Source organism: Uranotaenia lowii, unplaced genomic scaffold (assembly GCF_029784155.1).
Source record: "Uranotaenia lowii strain MFRU-FL unplaced genomic scaffold, ASM2978415v1 HiC_scaffold_373, whole genome shotgun sequence".
NCBI classification, from domain to species: Eukaryota; Metazoa; Arthropoda; class Insecta; order Diptera; family Culicidae; genus Uranotaenia; species Uranotaenia lowii.
The window spans coordinates 19,108-32,792 of record NW_026598282.1 but is presented as its reverse complement, the minus strand read 5'-3'; the positions used below and the strand labels follow the sequence as shown (position 1 = coordinate 32,792).

The window sequence follows — 13,685 nt, the reverse complement described above, 5'->3', positions numbered from 1 at the left end:
GAATACACCGATTCTAATTGGGGGAATGCGGCTAATCGATACTGGTTGGCGGGTTGAATGAAGGGACTAATTTTGGGTACACAATCGATGGTCACATTTCCGGTTCCGGTGCCACGCAATGGGAATTGATTTTTGGGAAGGTTTTAGGTGCTGGTTTTGGGTGTAAATTACCTTGGTCAACGCTTTTGCGGCCCATAATTGCCAGTTAAGAACGAGGTAATTCGATCTTCACAAACGATTTAATCAGTAAATGGGACACGATTCTGATAAAAATTGGTATTCCGGCGGAAGAATTTTGATTGCATACGCATAGGCGATTTAAGCTTAGGCGCATTGAGCGTATCTCGTCTAGTAGGCAGCTAGTAAGTTACTGACACAGTATAAATGCAGGCGCTTTTTTTTACAATAATTCAAAGAGCATTTCTGTTGAAATTGAAAAGTTATTTTCGGTTTGCAGAATTCAACAAGGCTCTAATAAGATAATCAGATAATTTGCCAAACTATTTTTACTCGAATGAGTGTTTCCAAACACCTCCTATACGAACAGCAAAATCAAACAAACCAACAACTGAAAGCTAGGCCAGACTTTTGCGTAAATCCTATTGATCACGATCCATATTTAGCAGCAGCATCTGGAAAGCTACCCACAAGAAGAGAACATCAGACGATGGTTTCCTACCTTTCCATTAAGAGTCCACACTTCCTCCGTCTGGATCTCTCCGTTGATGACAGGAATCGGATCAATCTGGTGAGCAAACATCGACCGGAGAAAATGAAGGCACCGGTATGAGATGAGAAATTGGGTATCCGACAACCATTTCCGCCCCCAACTTCGAGATGGAAACTGCCGGCCGGCCAAAAGACATATGAGTTGCGAGCAAGCATAAGCTTCGATTCTGCTTCGGCTTCCTCAGGATAGTTTGTTTGCTTGTTTTGCTCCTTTTTTCAAGTTTTTTTTTCTCCTTTTCGATTTTGAATGGGAACAGCTGCCTTGCGAGTGGTGTGGTCAAACAAACAGGTATCCGCATTGCGAAATACTACCTTATATAGAAAAGAGAAAATAAAAACGGGAAGGAAGTACCCCCGAAAGGTGTCTTCCTTAAATTTTTGGGAAGCCGCTTAAACCGTTTTAAATTCTAGGTGGCCAATCTTAAAATAAAATTTAAAAAAAAAATGTGAAGGTTAAATTTTGATTTCTATTTTTCACAATCTGAGGATGATCCCCCTTGTTTCGGGAGTTCATCTGTTAAAAGCAACTGTTGCCTTTCACCCACGCCTTTCGGGCGGCAAATGGTTCTCTGTAGCTGAATTTTTCTGGCTGACATTGATGAAAAGTGATGTGCTAAAATAAATCAACCACTTCAGGTTGCGGTTGTGTTTGCAACAACCAATAACTTCTCTTCACTGGTTGGTTTCTTGGGCCCTTCGAGACTAATCGAATTTCGGGGGTTTCTTTCGGCTAGAAAATTAATTGCCTACATTAGGGCTGCGCTGCAGACGTTCGCAGAAACCAAGGCTGATTAAGGGTCACTTGTTTGTGCCACCTAAATGGGCTTTAAATTCAACGGAACAAAGGTGCTAGGGGATAACGGTTGAAAAATTGGACAGGATTTTATTTGCTTTTCCGACTTTCCATTCAACAAACTGTAAATTCTTAACAATCTAAAAATAAACACCGCTCGCAGCTGCGTCGCAAAACGAAAAGCTGCATTTCCCGGGATCAATAACTTCGACTGGGGGCGGAACAGTTCTTCCGAAATCTTTCTCCCCCGTTCCTGAACCAAAAATGTTGAAAAAAATGTGCACAATGTGAGGGAAGCAGCAGCAGCCACAATTCAACAAATGCTTTTGGCAGTTCCGCAGTTCTACAACTGTCAGTATTTTCCCACCCTCGCTCACATAACTTCAGGCGGGGGAAATTGAAATGCACATGGTCTCACTGGTTGATGGCACATGCAAATGTTCAAGTCTGTTTGCTGATCAATGGACTGGTCCACTGTTCAAATTCTTTACGGTTTGCCCACCAGAACAAATGCGTGTGTTCTCCTGGCTCGGGGAAAGGATTGAATTACTTGCAGCTGTTTGAAACTTCCTCGAGCAATTATCCAGAAAACGGCACGTGTTGTTCGTTTCCGCGTTTAAACACGCCTGTCATTTTATTTCTTTTGAATCAATTGCTTCTCCCCTCAAAGAAAGAACGAAAATCAAGAAAAAAAGGCCATCAAAATTCGAGTCCGACAGGTGCAATTTAAAGTACGTTCCAACTTTTCTCCGGAGAGCCTCTTAGCCCTTAATCCCCAAAAATACCTGAGCCGGAACGTGCTGTCTTCATTAAATCACAACAGCCAAGGTCCGAGCAATTAATCCCGAAGCTTACGATTCCGTTTTTCAACACTTTTTTTTCTCGTTCTCTTTCTTTTACAGACTACCATCAAAATTTACACCGCTTGTCTGCGCCAGGACATCGAGTACAAAACACTTGGGATTTCGTACGACGCCACCAGCAAAAGCGTGGTCCAGCAGCTGCTCCGAAGGTAAGGATTTTGAACTTTCCACAACTTCCCCATTTTTGGGGGAAAAACTTTCAAAGCACAGTGAGGAAAAATGAGCTTAAATTTCAAAGTTCTAAATTGATTAACAAAAAGGATCTAAAAAGTGCTTTTCATCGATAAACATTTCAAAGAGTACAAAAGTAAACGTTGTTGTCAAAATTCGTTAGAAATTGCCTCTGCAAAGGCGCAAGTCATTGGTAATATTTTTTCCTTTCTAACAGAAAAGGTTTTTAACCGGAAGGTATCGATTAAAAAAGCACGATGATTAAAGGGGAAGAATCAACCTAAAGGATGAAAATTCCGGATTTAAAAGCACAATGATTTGCGAAGCCAAGATTTGTCAGTGTAGTTTTGTGTATGTATTTTTTCACGTCTTTCTAGCGAAACTGGGCAACACAATATAAATGAACTTAGAGTTTAAATTTTTGATTTTTTTTCCCTTTAAGGAACCTGCTAAAATGAGAATCAAATATTCAATACATTTTGAAAATTTTGATTTTTTAAATTTAAATTCATTTAAAGAAATTTCTTGCCTATGCAAAGGCGCAAATCATTGGCCTCATTTTTGCCATTTTTTACCGAATTGTACAGCCATTCACTAATCCTCACTGTGTCATCACAATCCGAAAACAAAAACAAACAAAAATATTGATTAACGCCTAACAATTTGTCCGCTTTTTTCCGTTTCTGTTCCGACCAGATGTAAAATGCGCCACCGGGACCCACGGCTGTTCTACCTGACGATGGAGGTGACGGTCCGGAGGCCGGGTGTTAAATCCGTACTGGAACTGGACGACGAGGCGCGGCCGGCGCTGCTTCAAGCCTGCCACCCGAAGGGCGACTCCAGGTAAGGATCACACCCACCACGGCGATGATTATTAGATTTTTTTTCCTCCGAGCTTGTTTGGAAGTTTGTTGTTGTTGTGCAGGAGAGATAAGTCGGTTGTAATCCGCGTGCTCGCCGTTGTTGTTTAGATTGTTTGTGTTAAGGCTCGCGTCCATTTCAGATTGGTTTCCGATCATTTGAGGGGACTCTGATCTGATTATGCATGGTTCGGTGCGATGAGTTGGCTATCAATATTTTGAGGTTTGATTTCGGTATCGGATTATCCCAATCATGATAAAATGGAATTTCTGTCGATTGAAACATTTGTTGCCTACGCAAAGGCGTTTTGTATTTAGCTCACTCGACATTGATTCAATTTTCAAGTATAACTGCAGGCGCATTAAATTAGGAGACGAATATTTCAAGCCAACAACGACAATAATCATCAAGACGAGATTGCTTTGATTCAGTAGAATTATTAGACCAAGTAGGCGCACAACAGTCACAAAACATATTCGAGCGAGATCATCTTTATCATAATAGCAAACGAAAAATATTAATTGAACTTTCCCTTTCTTCCAGATTTTGTCTGCAACAAAAACCTGGTGGTCTGATTCGGGTTCACACATCGGCGCTGCAGCCCAACTCCCAGTACAAGTCGCTGCTCATCTCCGAGGACACTACCTCGGACGAGCTCCTGTCGCTGCTGCTGACCTGCTACAACTCGATGGAACCGGTGGAACAGTTCAGCCTGTACGAAGTTTGTCCCGGCCAGGAGTACCAGCGGAAGTTGCACCCCGACGATCTGCCCCTGAAAACGCAAATCCAACGGCAGCAGAAGAACGAGATTATGCACTTTCTGGTCCGACGCAATCCAAACTATCCCCGGAGGAGACAGATGCTGGCACCGATTTCAGAGGCAAAACATTTCATCCTGGGCCCCGGAGGATTGGGACACAACCGGCTGTCCCTGCATTCCACCACCTTCCCGCTGACGGCCGTCACGACCCCGACCAACACCCTCATCTCGGACATCGTAGACGGAGTGTCTTCGCTCAACAATCTCAAGGAAACGAAAAGTTTAGCCCTGCGAGAAACATCCCTACCTGTGTGCACTTCCGGTTCCGGTGGAATTGTCAGCAGTTGTGACTCGGCGGAAGACATCAACAATAACAAACGGACAACAAGTTGCCATGAGTGCAAATCGACATCGGAAAGTTGTCCCCACACCGACAGCAGTAAACCTCCCGTCATCAAGGGCAAAAACTTGGACCGAAGTTCTCAGGCACCGCCTCGACCTTCCAAGGCCGGTCTGCTGCCATCGCTCCTGAGCAGCCCCAACTCCTCCTACAACCCGGTCTACAACATCCGTGAGATCCGGACCGTATGCCATTCGTTCTCCTCGCTCGGCATCGACAAAAAGCTGGTGGACATCGAACGGAGCCAAGGTGGTTTAGTCGTCAAAGAAGCCGTCAACACTGACCCGATGAAGGGGGTGGGTAATTTCATTTACATCTAGATTCCGGTTTGATACCCGTGGCCATTGCCGACACTTGGAGGGATGGACGGACGGGATCGGGTCAAAGGTCCCAACGACCTCTCGCTGTATCTTTGATAATAAGTTCGAAAGTACAATTCCCCGGTCGGGTTCGGTGTGTTTCCGGAAGACTTTTTTTTTAATCGGAATCGAAATCACAGAGCTATCGAATTTAATTGGAGTATCGAACTTCAATCAGTCGTTAATCGTCACAAAATTCAGTCTAGAAAGTTCGAATTTCCACAATCCACTAACAGCATTTTCGAAAATTCTTCTCAGAAACACACCGCGTTAGGTCAAGACTACCCCGCGGGATCGAAAGTAAACCGAAACTCAGATCAAAGCAAATTTCAGTACTCGTGGTTCGTCCTTTACCCCTTTTTGCAATCCACCATCCCCACGAAACTCCCACAAATCCCAAATGGAATCGAAACCAATCCTGGAATGATTTTCCTGGTAAAAAATATGAACGAAAATTGACGCCAAGTATACTGAACTCAGAAAAAAAATCAGCTCCTTTATTATTATATATATTGTTTCATCCTAGTCAAAGTTATTAATATTATTATATCGATTTTATTGGATGTTTTTCTCTGAACCGCCCACCCCTTAATTTTTTTTGCTGAAATAAATCAAAAGCGATCACCGAAGAGCGCAACCACATGATGTTAGGAATAAATAAAAAAGCACCCTCAAACAGGAAAAAAACATGAGAAAGCAAACAGCAGCAGCAGCGAATCAAAAAAGTTGTAATTCAAGCCAAAACAATCAAAACTCCTCAGAGCAAACAACACAAACTAAGGTTAGAAAAAAAAAAAAAAACAAACAAACAACCAACACACAAAGAAGAGAAGCTCAAGTAAAGCACGAATATCCTCCCGCGCCAAATCAATCAATTTTAGTGTGAGAAGAATATAGGGGTAAAAAAGTAATATATACGTATAGAGAGGGAAAAAAACAAAAAAGTTGAGACGGCTCGGGAGTTTTGTACAGAAGCAGAATTAATCAAAAAACGAAGAAAATTGTGAAATGTAATTTATAGGAAAAGTCTTATGAAATATTCAGCACCAGAGGGCGCCTCCGAAGGAAGAAGACGCCGTGTGTGTCCGGTGAGGTCAAGTATAAGAAACAGACACACACACACAGCAAAGCGAAACGAAGGAAAGGGAAAAAACGAGCGCTACCATGCCAAAGAACCAAAAAAGTTTTAGCGTGTAAGACGGAGAAGACAACAAAATCCTTATACTAAAAATTGTACATATACAAAAGAAAGTTTTAGCTTAAGAAGACGCTACCCTAACTAAGTAAGGCTATGGAAGAGTAGAAACCAAAAATGTACACACTTACAACTACCTACATACACTCAGCTTGCATCCAATAGAAAATTAGCATTCACAACAAATTGTAAGGTTCTCGAGAATTGCGATTTAACTTAGAGCAAAGTATATCCCTAAATAGTGCATATTCCAAATAATTCACGCAAAGATTTAGCTTGTTTTTTTTTCTTAGTCACATGAATACACACCTACACACAAAGATCGGTTTAAATCAAGTTTACTCGCATTTATCGCAAAGAGAAATCCACACTTTATTTAGGTAGTCAGAAGCAAAGCTCAACTCCTCCCCGTAATAGGATGTGATGGGGTGTGCTTTTATTTTGAAGCTTGTTCCGTTTGTTGAAATAAATTGACACTAAACGAATTGATTAAGTGAAAATCTAAATTGGCCTTTGAGTTGACTATTTTTTTCTTATCTCGAACATCCGAAAAATCCCTTTAACTTGCTGACTTAGAAGCTTACAATATGCCCTTTGAATTGGTGGGGTAAAAGCTTTACGAAGATGGTGCTTAACAGATGCACTTTTATTCATTCGAAAATTTTTCCGTTTCTTTCTTATTTGATTTATTTTTTGCGGTTCAGCCATTTATAATTTAATTTGCTGTATTTTTTTATTTTTGATTTAAACTTTAACTGTCATTCTTATTCTGATTTCCGATCGAATGACATTTGTACGAAAGCTAAGAAATTTTGTACTCTCGTTTTCGTTGGAACCGATGAAAAAAACCGGCAGGTACCAAAAACCTCACTCATCCCCATTATTAATCTGAAGTAGGGTTTGTGCAGACCAAAATATAAGTTAAAAACTTATAGGTTCAAAAACACTATAATTTAGCAAGCAACCAAAACCTTTTCTACTTACTTTTCAAAAAAGAAAAAAAAACTACAAAAATAAATGTTTACGCCTAGAGCTGCCATTTGAAACATTCAATAAAATATCAAAATATGACTGATTTTTTTTTTCTTCCAACTTCTCGTCCTGAGAATTAAGTGTAAGTAACCAAAAAATATCAACTCAATGGTATTGACCGGAATAAAGTTGAGTTCAATAATCAATTGGAGTTCAAACAAACTGCATTTGTTGGAGTTTTCTACCAGTATGCATACATTTATAACCACATAATCACCCAATCCATCATCCTAAACAAACTTTAAAGGAAGTGATTGGCCATCTCAAAAATGCGAATCATCTTCAAGGGATCGAATTCAGTTAGGTCGTTGACTGTACTTAAATGAAGAGAAGGAAAAGAAGGTCCAAAAATAATATTAGCTTTATTGTTTCCGATTGAATTCAGTCAGCGTCTGAAAAGGAAAATTGTTAAATTATCATTTAAAATTTCTGTCTTTGGTTGATCGATTTTTGCTACCAAAATATAAAATGAAAGATTCATTGATTTTCTTTATCCATGTAGTTTTTAACAACCATGAAAGCGTAGCCTCAAGCTCAAACTTTTTGAAGTAGGCAATAAAACTCTGACCAAATCACCATTCGTATTGCACCATGACTACAAAATTTTGAAAAACGCTCCGAAGTGGCAAATTTATACGAACGGTAAATTTTCAAAATTTCCTTAGACGAAATTTAAGACCAGTCGTCAGTTTGCAAACGCTTCTCGGCTACCTACCTACCTAAGGGTCCAGCGCCGATTGACCGGCGCATAGGGCTGAGATAAAAGATCTCCACTGCTGGCGATCCGGAGCCAGCGTCTTCACTTGCTGCCAGCCAAGGTTCTCGTCAACTGTGCGGATTTCAGCGGCTAGACTTCGCCGCCACGAGCTTTTGGGCCTGCCTCTTCTTCGATGCCCATCTGGATTCCAGTCAAGCGCATCTCTGCAAATCTCGTTTTCATCTCTTCGCAGCGTGTGCCCAATCCATCTCCACTTACGTTCTCGAATCTCGATTTCTAGCGCCTTTTGATGACACCGGCGATGAAGTTCAACGTTTGAGATCCAGTTGCCAGGCCACCAAGCGCGGATGATGTTCCGCAGGCACCGATTCACAAAAACTTGCAGTTTTCGCGTCGTCACCGCATATGTGCACCAAGTCTCACACCCGTACAGCAATACGGATTTGACGTTTGAGTTGAAGATTCGGATCTTAGTTCGTAGAGAGATCTGGCGTGACCGCCAGATGTTTCGGAGACTCGCAAACGCAAATCGGGCTTTTCTGATCCGGGTTTCGATGTCCTTCTTGGTACCACCATCAGGCGTAATCTGGCTACCAAGATACTGGAAGCACTCCACTGTCTCAACCTGTTGTCCAGCTACCACGAAATTGGAACGATTTCCTGTATTGATTTCCATCGACTTGGTCTTTCCGACATTGATTTTGAGACCTGCTGCCTTGGAGCTTTCGGTGAGGTCATCGAGTTTGCTCTGCATGTCTTGTTGTGTTTGGGCGAGCAAAACAATATCGTCTGCCAGGTCAAGGTCGTTCAGTTGCTCCATGGTTGAAGGATTCCACGGCAATCCTCGGTTTGGTCTACAGTCAATCGATCCAGTCAAGATCTCATCCATTACGATGAGAAAAAGTAGCGGTGATAAAATACATCCTTGTCTCACTCCAGCAGTTACCGGGATTGGTTCGAACAAGACACCGTCGTGCAAGACCTTGCACGAAAATGCCTCGTACTGTGCTTCGATGAGATGGACTAGTTTCTCTGGGACCCCTCTTCGTCTAAGAGCAGCCCAGATGTTTTCGTGGTTCAGTCGGTCAAATGCTTTTTCGAAATCAACGAACACCAGCAGAAGAGAGTCCTGGAATTCGTTGATTTGTTCCAGTATTATTCGTAGCGTTGTGATGTGGTCCACACATGATCGTCCGGATCGGAATCCAGCTTGTTGCCGTCGGAGTGTAGCGTCGATTTTCTCCTGGATCCTGTTCAAGATCACTTTGCAGAGTACTTTGAAGGTTGTACAGATCAAAGTTATGCCACGCCAGTTACCGCACTCTGTCAGGTCTCCTTTCTTTGGGACCTTTACGAAGATACCCTGCATCCAGTCGGCCGGGAATGTTGCAGTATCCCAAATGTCAGCGAAAAGACGGTGCAACATTTGTGCTGACAAGGCAGGGTCGGCTTTGAGCATTTCAGCAGGAATGCAATCGATTCCAGGCGCTTTGTTGGATTTCATGTTCTTGATTGCCGCTTCTATTTCAGCCAGCGAGGGCGCTTCCGAGTTGACGCCATTAATGCGACTTACTGTGGGCGCCTCAAGCTGCGGGTTCTGTTGGCCATTGCTATTTGTAACTCGGAAAAGTTGATCAAAATGCTCAGTCCAACGCTTGAGCTGATCTGTTCGATCTGTCAGCAGCTGACCTGCTCGGTTTTTCAGCGGCATTCTTGCATTAGTCCTTGCACCACTAAGGCGGCGAGAAATATCATATAATAATCGAATATCTCCAATGGCGGCGGCTCTTTCTCCCTCTTCGGCTAGGGAGTTTGTCCAGGCTCTCTTGTCTCGTCTACAAGCTCGTTCAACTGCCTTTTCCAGCTCCGCATATCGTAAGCGGGCGGCTGCTTTGGCTGACCCGGTACATGCCTGCTCAATTCCGACTTTCGCCTTTCTCCGATCATCGATCATCCTCCAGGTTTCATCCGACATCCATTCACTTCGTCTTCCACAAACTTTACCGAGAGTACCATGGCTCGTCGTGATAAAGGCATTCTTGATTCCACACCACCAAGGATGGAAAAATTCGTTCACCAGCATGAACGCTAATGATTCTCAATCACCGCTCCGTTCACGATGATAGCATCGGCGATGCGAGCGTGAACAGACGACCGCTGATTGGTCGGATTGGCAATCCGAATGAATGAACTTTTAAATACGTTCGGGTGAACGAACCGATGGCCGAAACGTTCGCCGCAGTTAACTGGATCGTTTTTTATTTTCACCACGACGTTCGTTGGGTGAATTAATTCGCAAATGATTGTTGAAACACAATCGCCAAACGATTGCACGATTGCATTCGCGAATGTTTCTGTAACCGGTAAAGGATTGCACCATCAGGTGTTTGTTTTTCGGCTTATTTTGTGCGTGTTTTAGCCCCCGCGCTCGCTGACGGTTTGTTTTCTCATGATTTTATTATAATTTATGTTCGAATTAGAACATTCAGCACTTTTGCACATTGCGTAGATAACTAAACTGACAAAGGGGGGTTTGAAAATGTCCACTCTTGTTTACGAAGCCTAGGGATTTTGCTTTTGGCTACTGGGACATTTTTTAACCAAAATTGCCAAATAATCATTTAATTATGTTGAGATTGCAAGAATACAGAATACAAAATTATTACTTTTATATGCGTCACATAAAAATTATAAAATCCCACACATAAATATTGTAAGCCGACATAGCACTCAAATATCTGCCTACATCTGGGCGATTACGTGCTTGCCTACTTGAAGGCGTTTTGTTTTGTTCGAATTGGTTTTCGGAAGGAAATAAAAAATTGTGAGGTATTGGCTCGTAATTTTTTTAAATTTTTATTGTTAATTGAAATAACTATAAAAATGCTAACCCTAATACGTGCGTATGTTTCGCGTTCGTATCCCATTGGGACATAAAAGCGAATTCCGCACCGGAAAATCAGCAGCTTTTAAGACGACGTTTATTCGACTGAAACAATATCGACGGCTTTGATCGACACCAGGCCGACGTCCTTGCCTCCTATTTTCAAACCCCCCATTGTCAGTTTAGTTTTTTACGCAATGTGCAAAAGTCCACACTTTTACTAATTATATGTTGAATGTTCCTATTCGAACATAAATTAAAATAACATCATGAGGAAACAAACCATCAGCGAGCGCGGGGGCTAAAACACGCACAACATTAGCCGAAAAACAAGCACCTGATGGCGCAATCCTTTACCGGTCACGGAAACATTCGCGAATGCAATCTTACAATCGTTTGGCGATTGTGTTTCGACAATCATTTGCGAACGTTGTGGTGAAAATAAAAAACGATCCAATTGAACGCGGCAAATGTTTCGGGCTTCGTTCCGTTCACCCGAACTTATTAAAAGTTCATTCATTCGGGATTGCAATCGTTAGTGTTCATTGCGGTGTGTTAACATTTTCCTTTCCCGATTGCTTCGATTGGCAGTTAGAACTGAATGAGTTCACCACGGATTGCAGATTGAATGTACTTCGATCCGATTTTTTCCATGCTTGCACACCACTGTTCTTCGACTGTTCCGTCTGTCGGCAGCTCCGAGGCTCGGGATTCTAGCTGTTCAACGTATGCCCTTTTCACCTCTGGATTCTCCAACCGGCGGACGTCGTATCGACACCCGACCTTCTCCTCGCGCCGTTGGACACGCGCAACTCTCAGTCGTATCTCGCCAAGGACGAGGTGATGGTCAGATGCAATGTCTGCGCTTCGTTTGTTGCGGACATCAAGAAGGCTCCTTCTCCATTTTCGGCTGATGCAGATGTGGTCAATTTGATTTTCTGTTCGGCCATCTCGGGATACCCAAGTGACCTTATGTGCTGGTCGATGGGGGAAGAGCGATCCACCGATCACCATGTTGTTGTTGCCACAAAATTCTACAAACAGCTCTCCGTTTTCGCTCATCTGTCCTAGGCCATGGCGCCCCATGATGCGCTCAAGGTCCTGATTATCGGAGCCAATCTTTGCGTTGAAGTCGCCTAAGTGGATTTGAATGTCACCCTTCGGAATTCTCTCAACCACACTGTTCAATTGACTGTAAAACTGCTCTTTCTCCTGCAAATCGGCAACGTCAGTTGGCGCATAACACTGGACCATTGTAAGGTTTCTAACCCGTGTTCTGAATCTGGCTACGATTATTCTTTCGTTTATCGGTTCCCATCTTATGAGGGCCGCATGGGCCTGCGGGCTTAACAGGAAACCAACTCCTCGTTCCCGAGTAGCATGTTCTCCTCGTATGCCAGAGTAAAGCAGTACTTGCCCGGACTGTGTCTTGTGTTCTCCGGTGTTAGGCCAACGGACTTCGCTCAGTCCCAATATCTCTAGCTTGAGGCGGCTAGCTTCTCTAGCAAGTTGAGCCAGCTTTCCTGGCTGGGCAAGGGTCAAAACATTCCAAGTTCCAATTCTAGTCCGTGTTTTCATGCTAAAAGTCGTTGCCAAAGTTCCAAATCGGTTATTTCTTCTCTCAGTTTCTGTAACAATACAAGATATCAGGAGCAGTAGGTTGTTAGCCTAAAGTCCCTATCCCGCGATGGGGCTGCCATCTTGGACTTAGCTGGCGGGAGCCGCATTTCATAAATTCAGCCGCTTGCTGCAAGACAGACGCTGTTTGAGCCGCCCCTGACCTGGAGAACAGACGCTCGGTTGTTGTTGCACGCCGCCCCTGACATGGGGAACAGACGCGTGTGGCCACCTTCTCAGTCTGCATGCGACCAAAGCATCCACCGGGGTTGGGTACCCGATCTCCGCTTAGGTTACTCGCACCCCAGCCGGCACCACGGGGAGGTAGAGATAGGAGTTGTGGATAAGAGGTGATATGACCACTATGGGGTCTCGTGTTGCACATTATCCACCGTTTACCAGCCGAACGCTTCTCGGCCCATGGGAATAAATCCCTGCCAACAAAATCAGGGAAAGATCGAAACCGTGTTGCCAATGCAGCTGTTCAAGTAGGTCAAGCAAGTAACCAGATTCCAGAAATAACACAGAAAAAAAGTTCGGTTTTCAAAGAACGCGTGCTTTCATGGTTGATCATTCGGCCATGTCAGTAGATTTTTTCGTGACAAAAACGACAAGAATGACAGAAATGATAAAAATTACAAAAATTACAAAATTAACAAAAATGTCACAAAAATTGCAAAAGTGACAGAAATGACAAAAATTACAAAAATGACACAAAAATAAATCAAAAATGACACACAAAAAAAAAACCCGGAAATGAAAAAAAAGACACAAAAATGACACAGAAATCACACAAAAATGACACAGAAATGACACAAAAATGACACAAAAATGACACAAAAATGACACAAAAATGACACAAAAATGATACAAAAAAGACACAAAAATTACACAAAAATTACACAAAAATGACATCAAAATAACATCAAAATGGCACAAACATAACATAACAATTACTCAACAATTACACGAGAATAACACAAATGTTCGGACAAAACTTCCTCTTCGGTAACTTTAGGAGTGGACTGTAAAGAGTTCAATTTGGGACGTTTCGGCTTCTCAGTCAGTTGAAATTTTATTAACCGTACCCCCCGGCCATAAAATGGTTTCGTTTGATGTGATATCTCTTTTCACTAACGTGCCTATAAATCTGGTCATAAGAGACATTATTGAAAACTGGGATGTCATTAAAAAAGTAACAAATATCAATTTAGATCTCTTTATTGAAATTGTCGAGTTCCTAACTAGCTCTAGTTACTTCATGTTCCGGACGCGCATCTACCAACAAAAATTTGGAACAGCT

General features: G+C 42.6%; 1 protein-coding gene across 1 annotated transcript; it reads left to right on the top strand.

The window, feature by feature from the left end:
* Positions 1 to 514: 514 nt before the first annotated feature.
* On the top strand, positions 515 to 6,637 carry LOC129760029 (uncharacterized). The gene is made up of 4 exons (XM_055757609.1): positions 515 to 784; positions 2,425 to 2,534; positions 3,253 to 3,399; positions 3,961 to 6,637. The coding sequence occupies exons 1-4, from the start codon at positions 515 to 517 to the stop codon at positions 4,895 to 4,897; spliced, it is 1,464 nt and encodes a 487-aa protein (XP_055613584.1). The 3' UTR covers positions 4,898 to 6,637.
* Positions 6,638 to 13,685: the final 7,048 nt, after the last annotated feature.

What these genes read in the sequence shown, in the direction of transcription:
- LOC129760029 (XM_055757609.1), top strand. Translation starts at nt 515, where the DNA reads ATGAGTGTTTCCAAACACCTCCTATACGAACAGCAAAATCAAACAAAC. An exon ending in GTCCAGCAGCTGCTCCGAAG is followed by an intron (nt 2,535 to 3,252) that starts GTAAGGATTTTG and finishes TGTTCCGACCAG; the next exon opens with ATGTAAAATGCGCCACCGGG. An exon ending in CACCCGAAGGGCGACTCCAG is followed by an intron (nt 3,400 to 3,960) that starts GTAAGGATCACA and finishes CCTTTCTTCCAG; the next exon opens with ATTTTGTCTGCAACAAAAAC.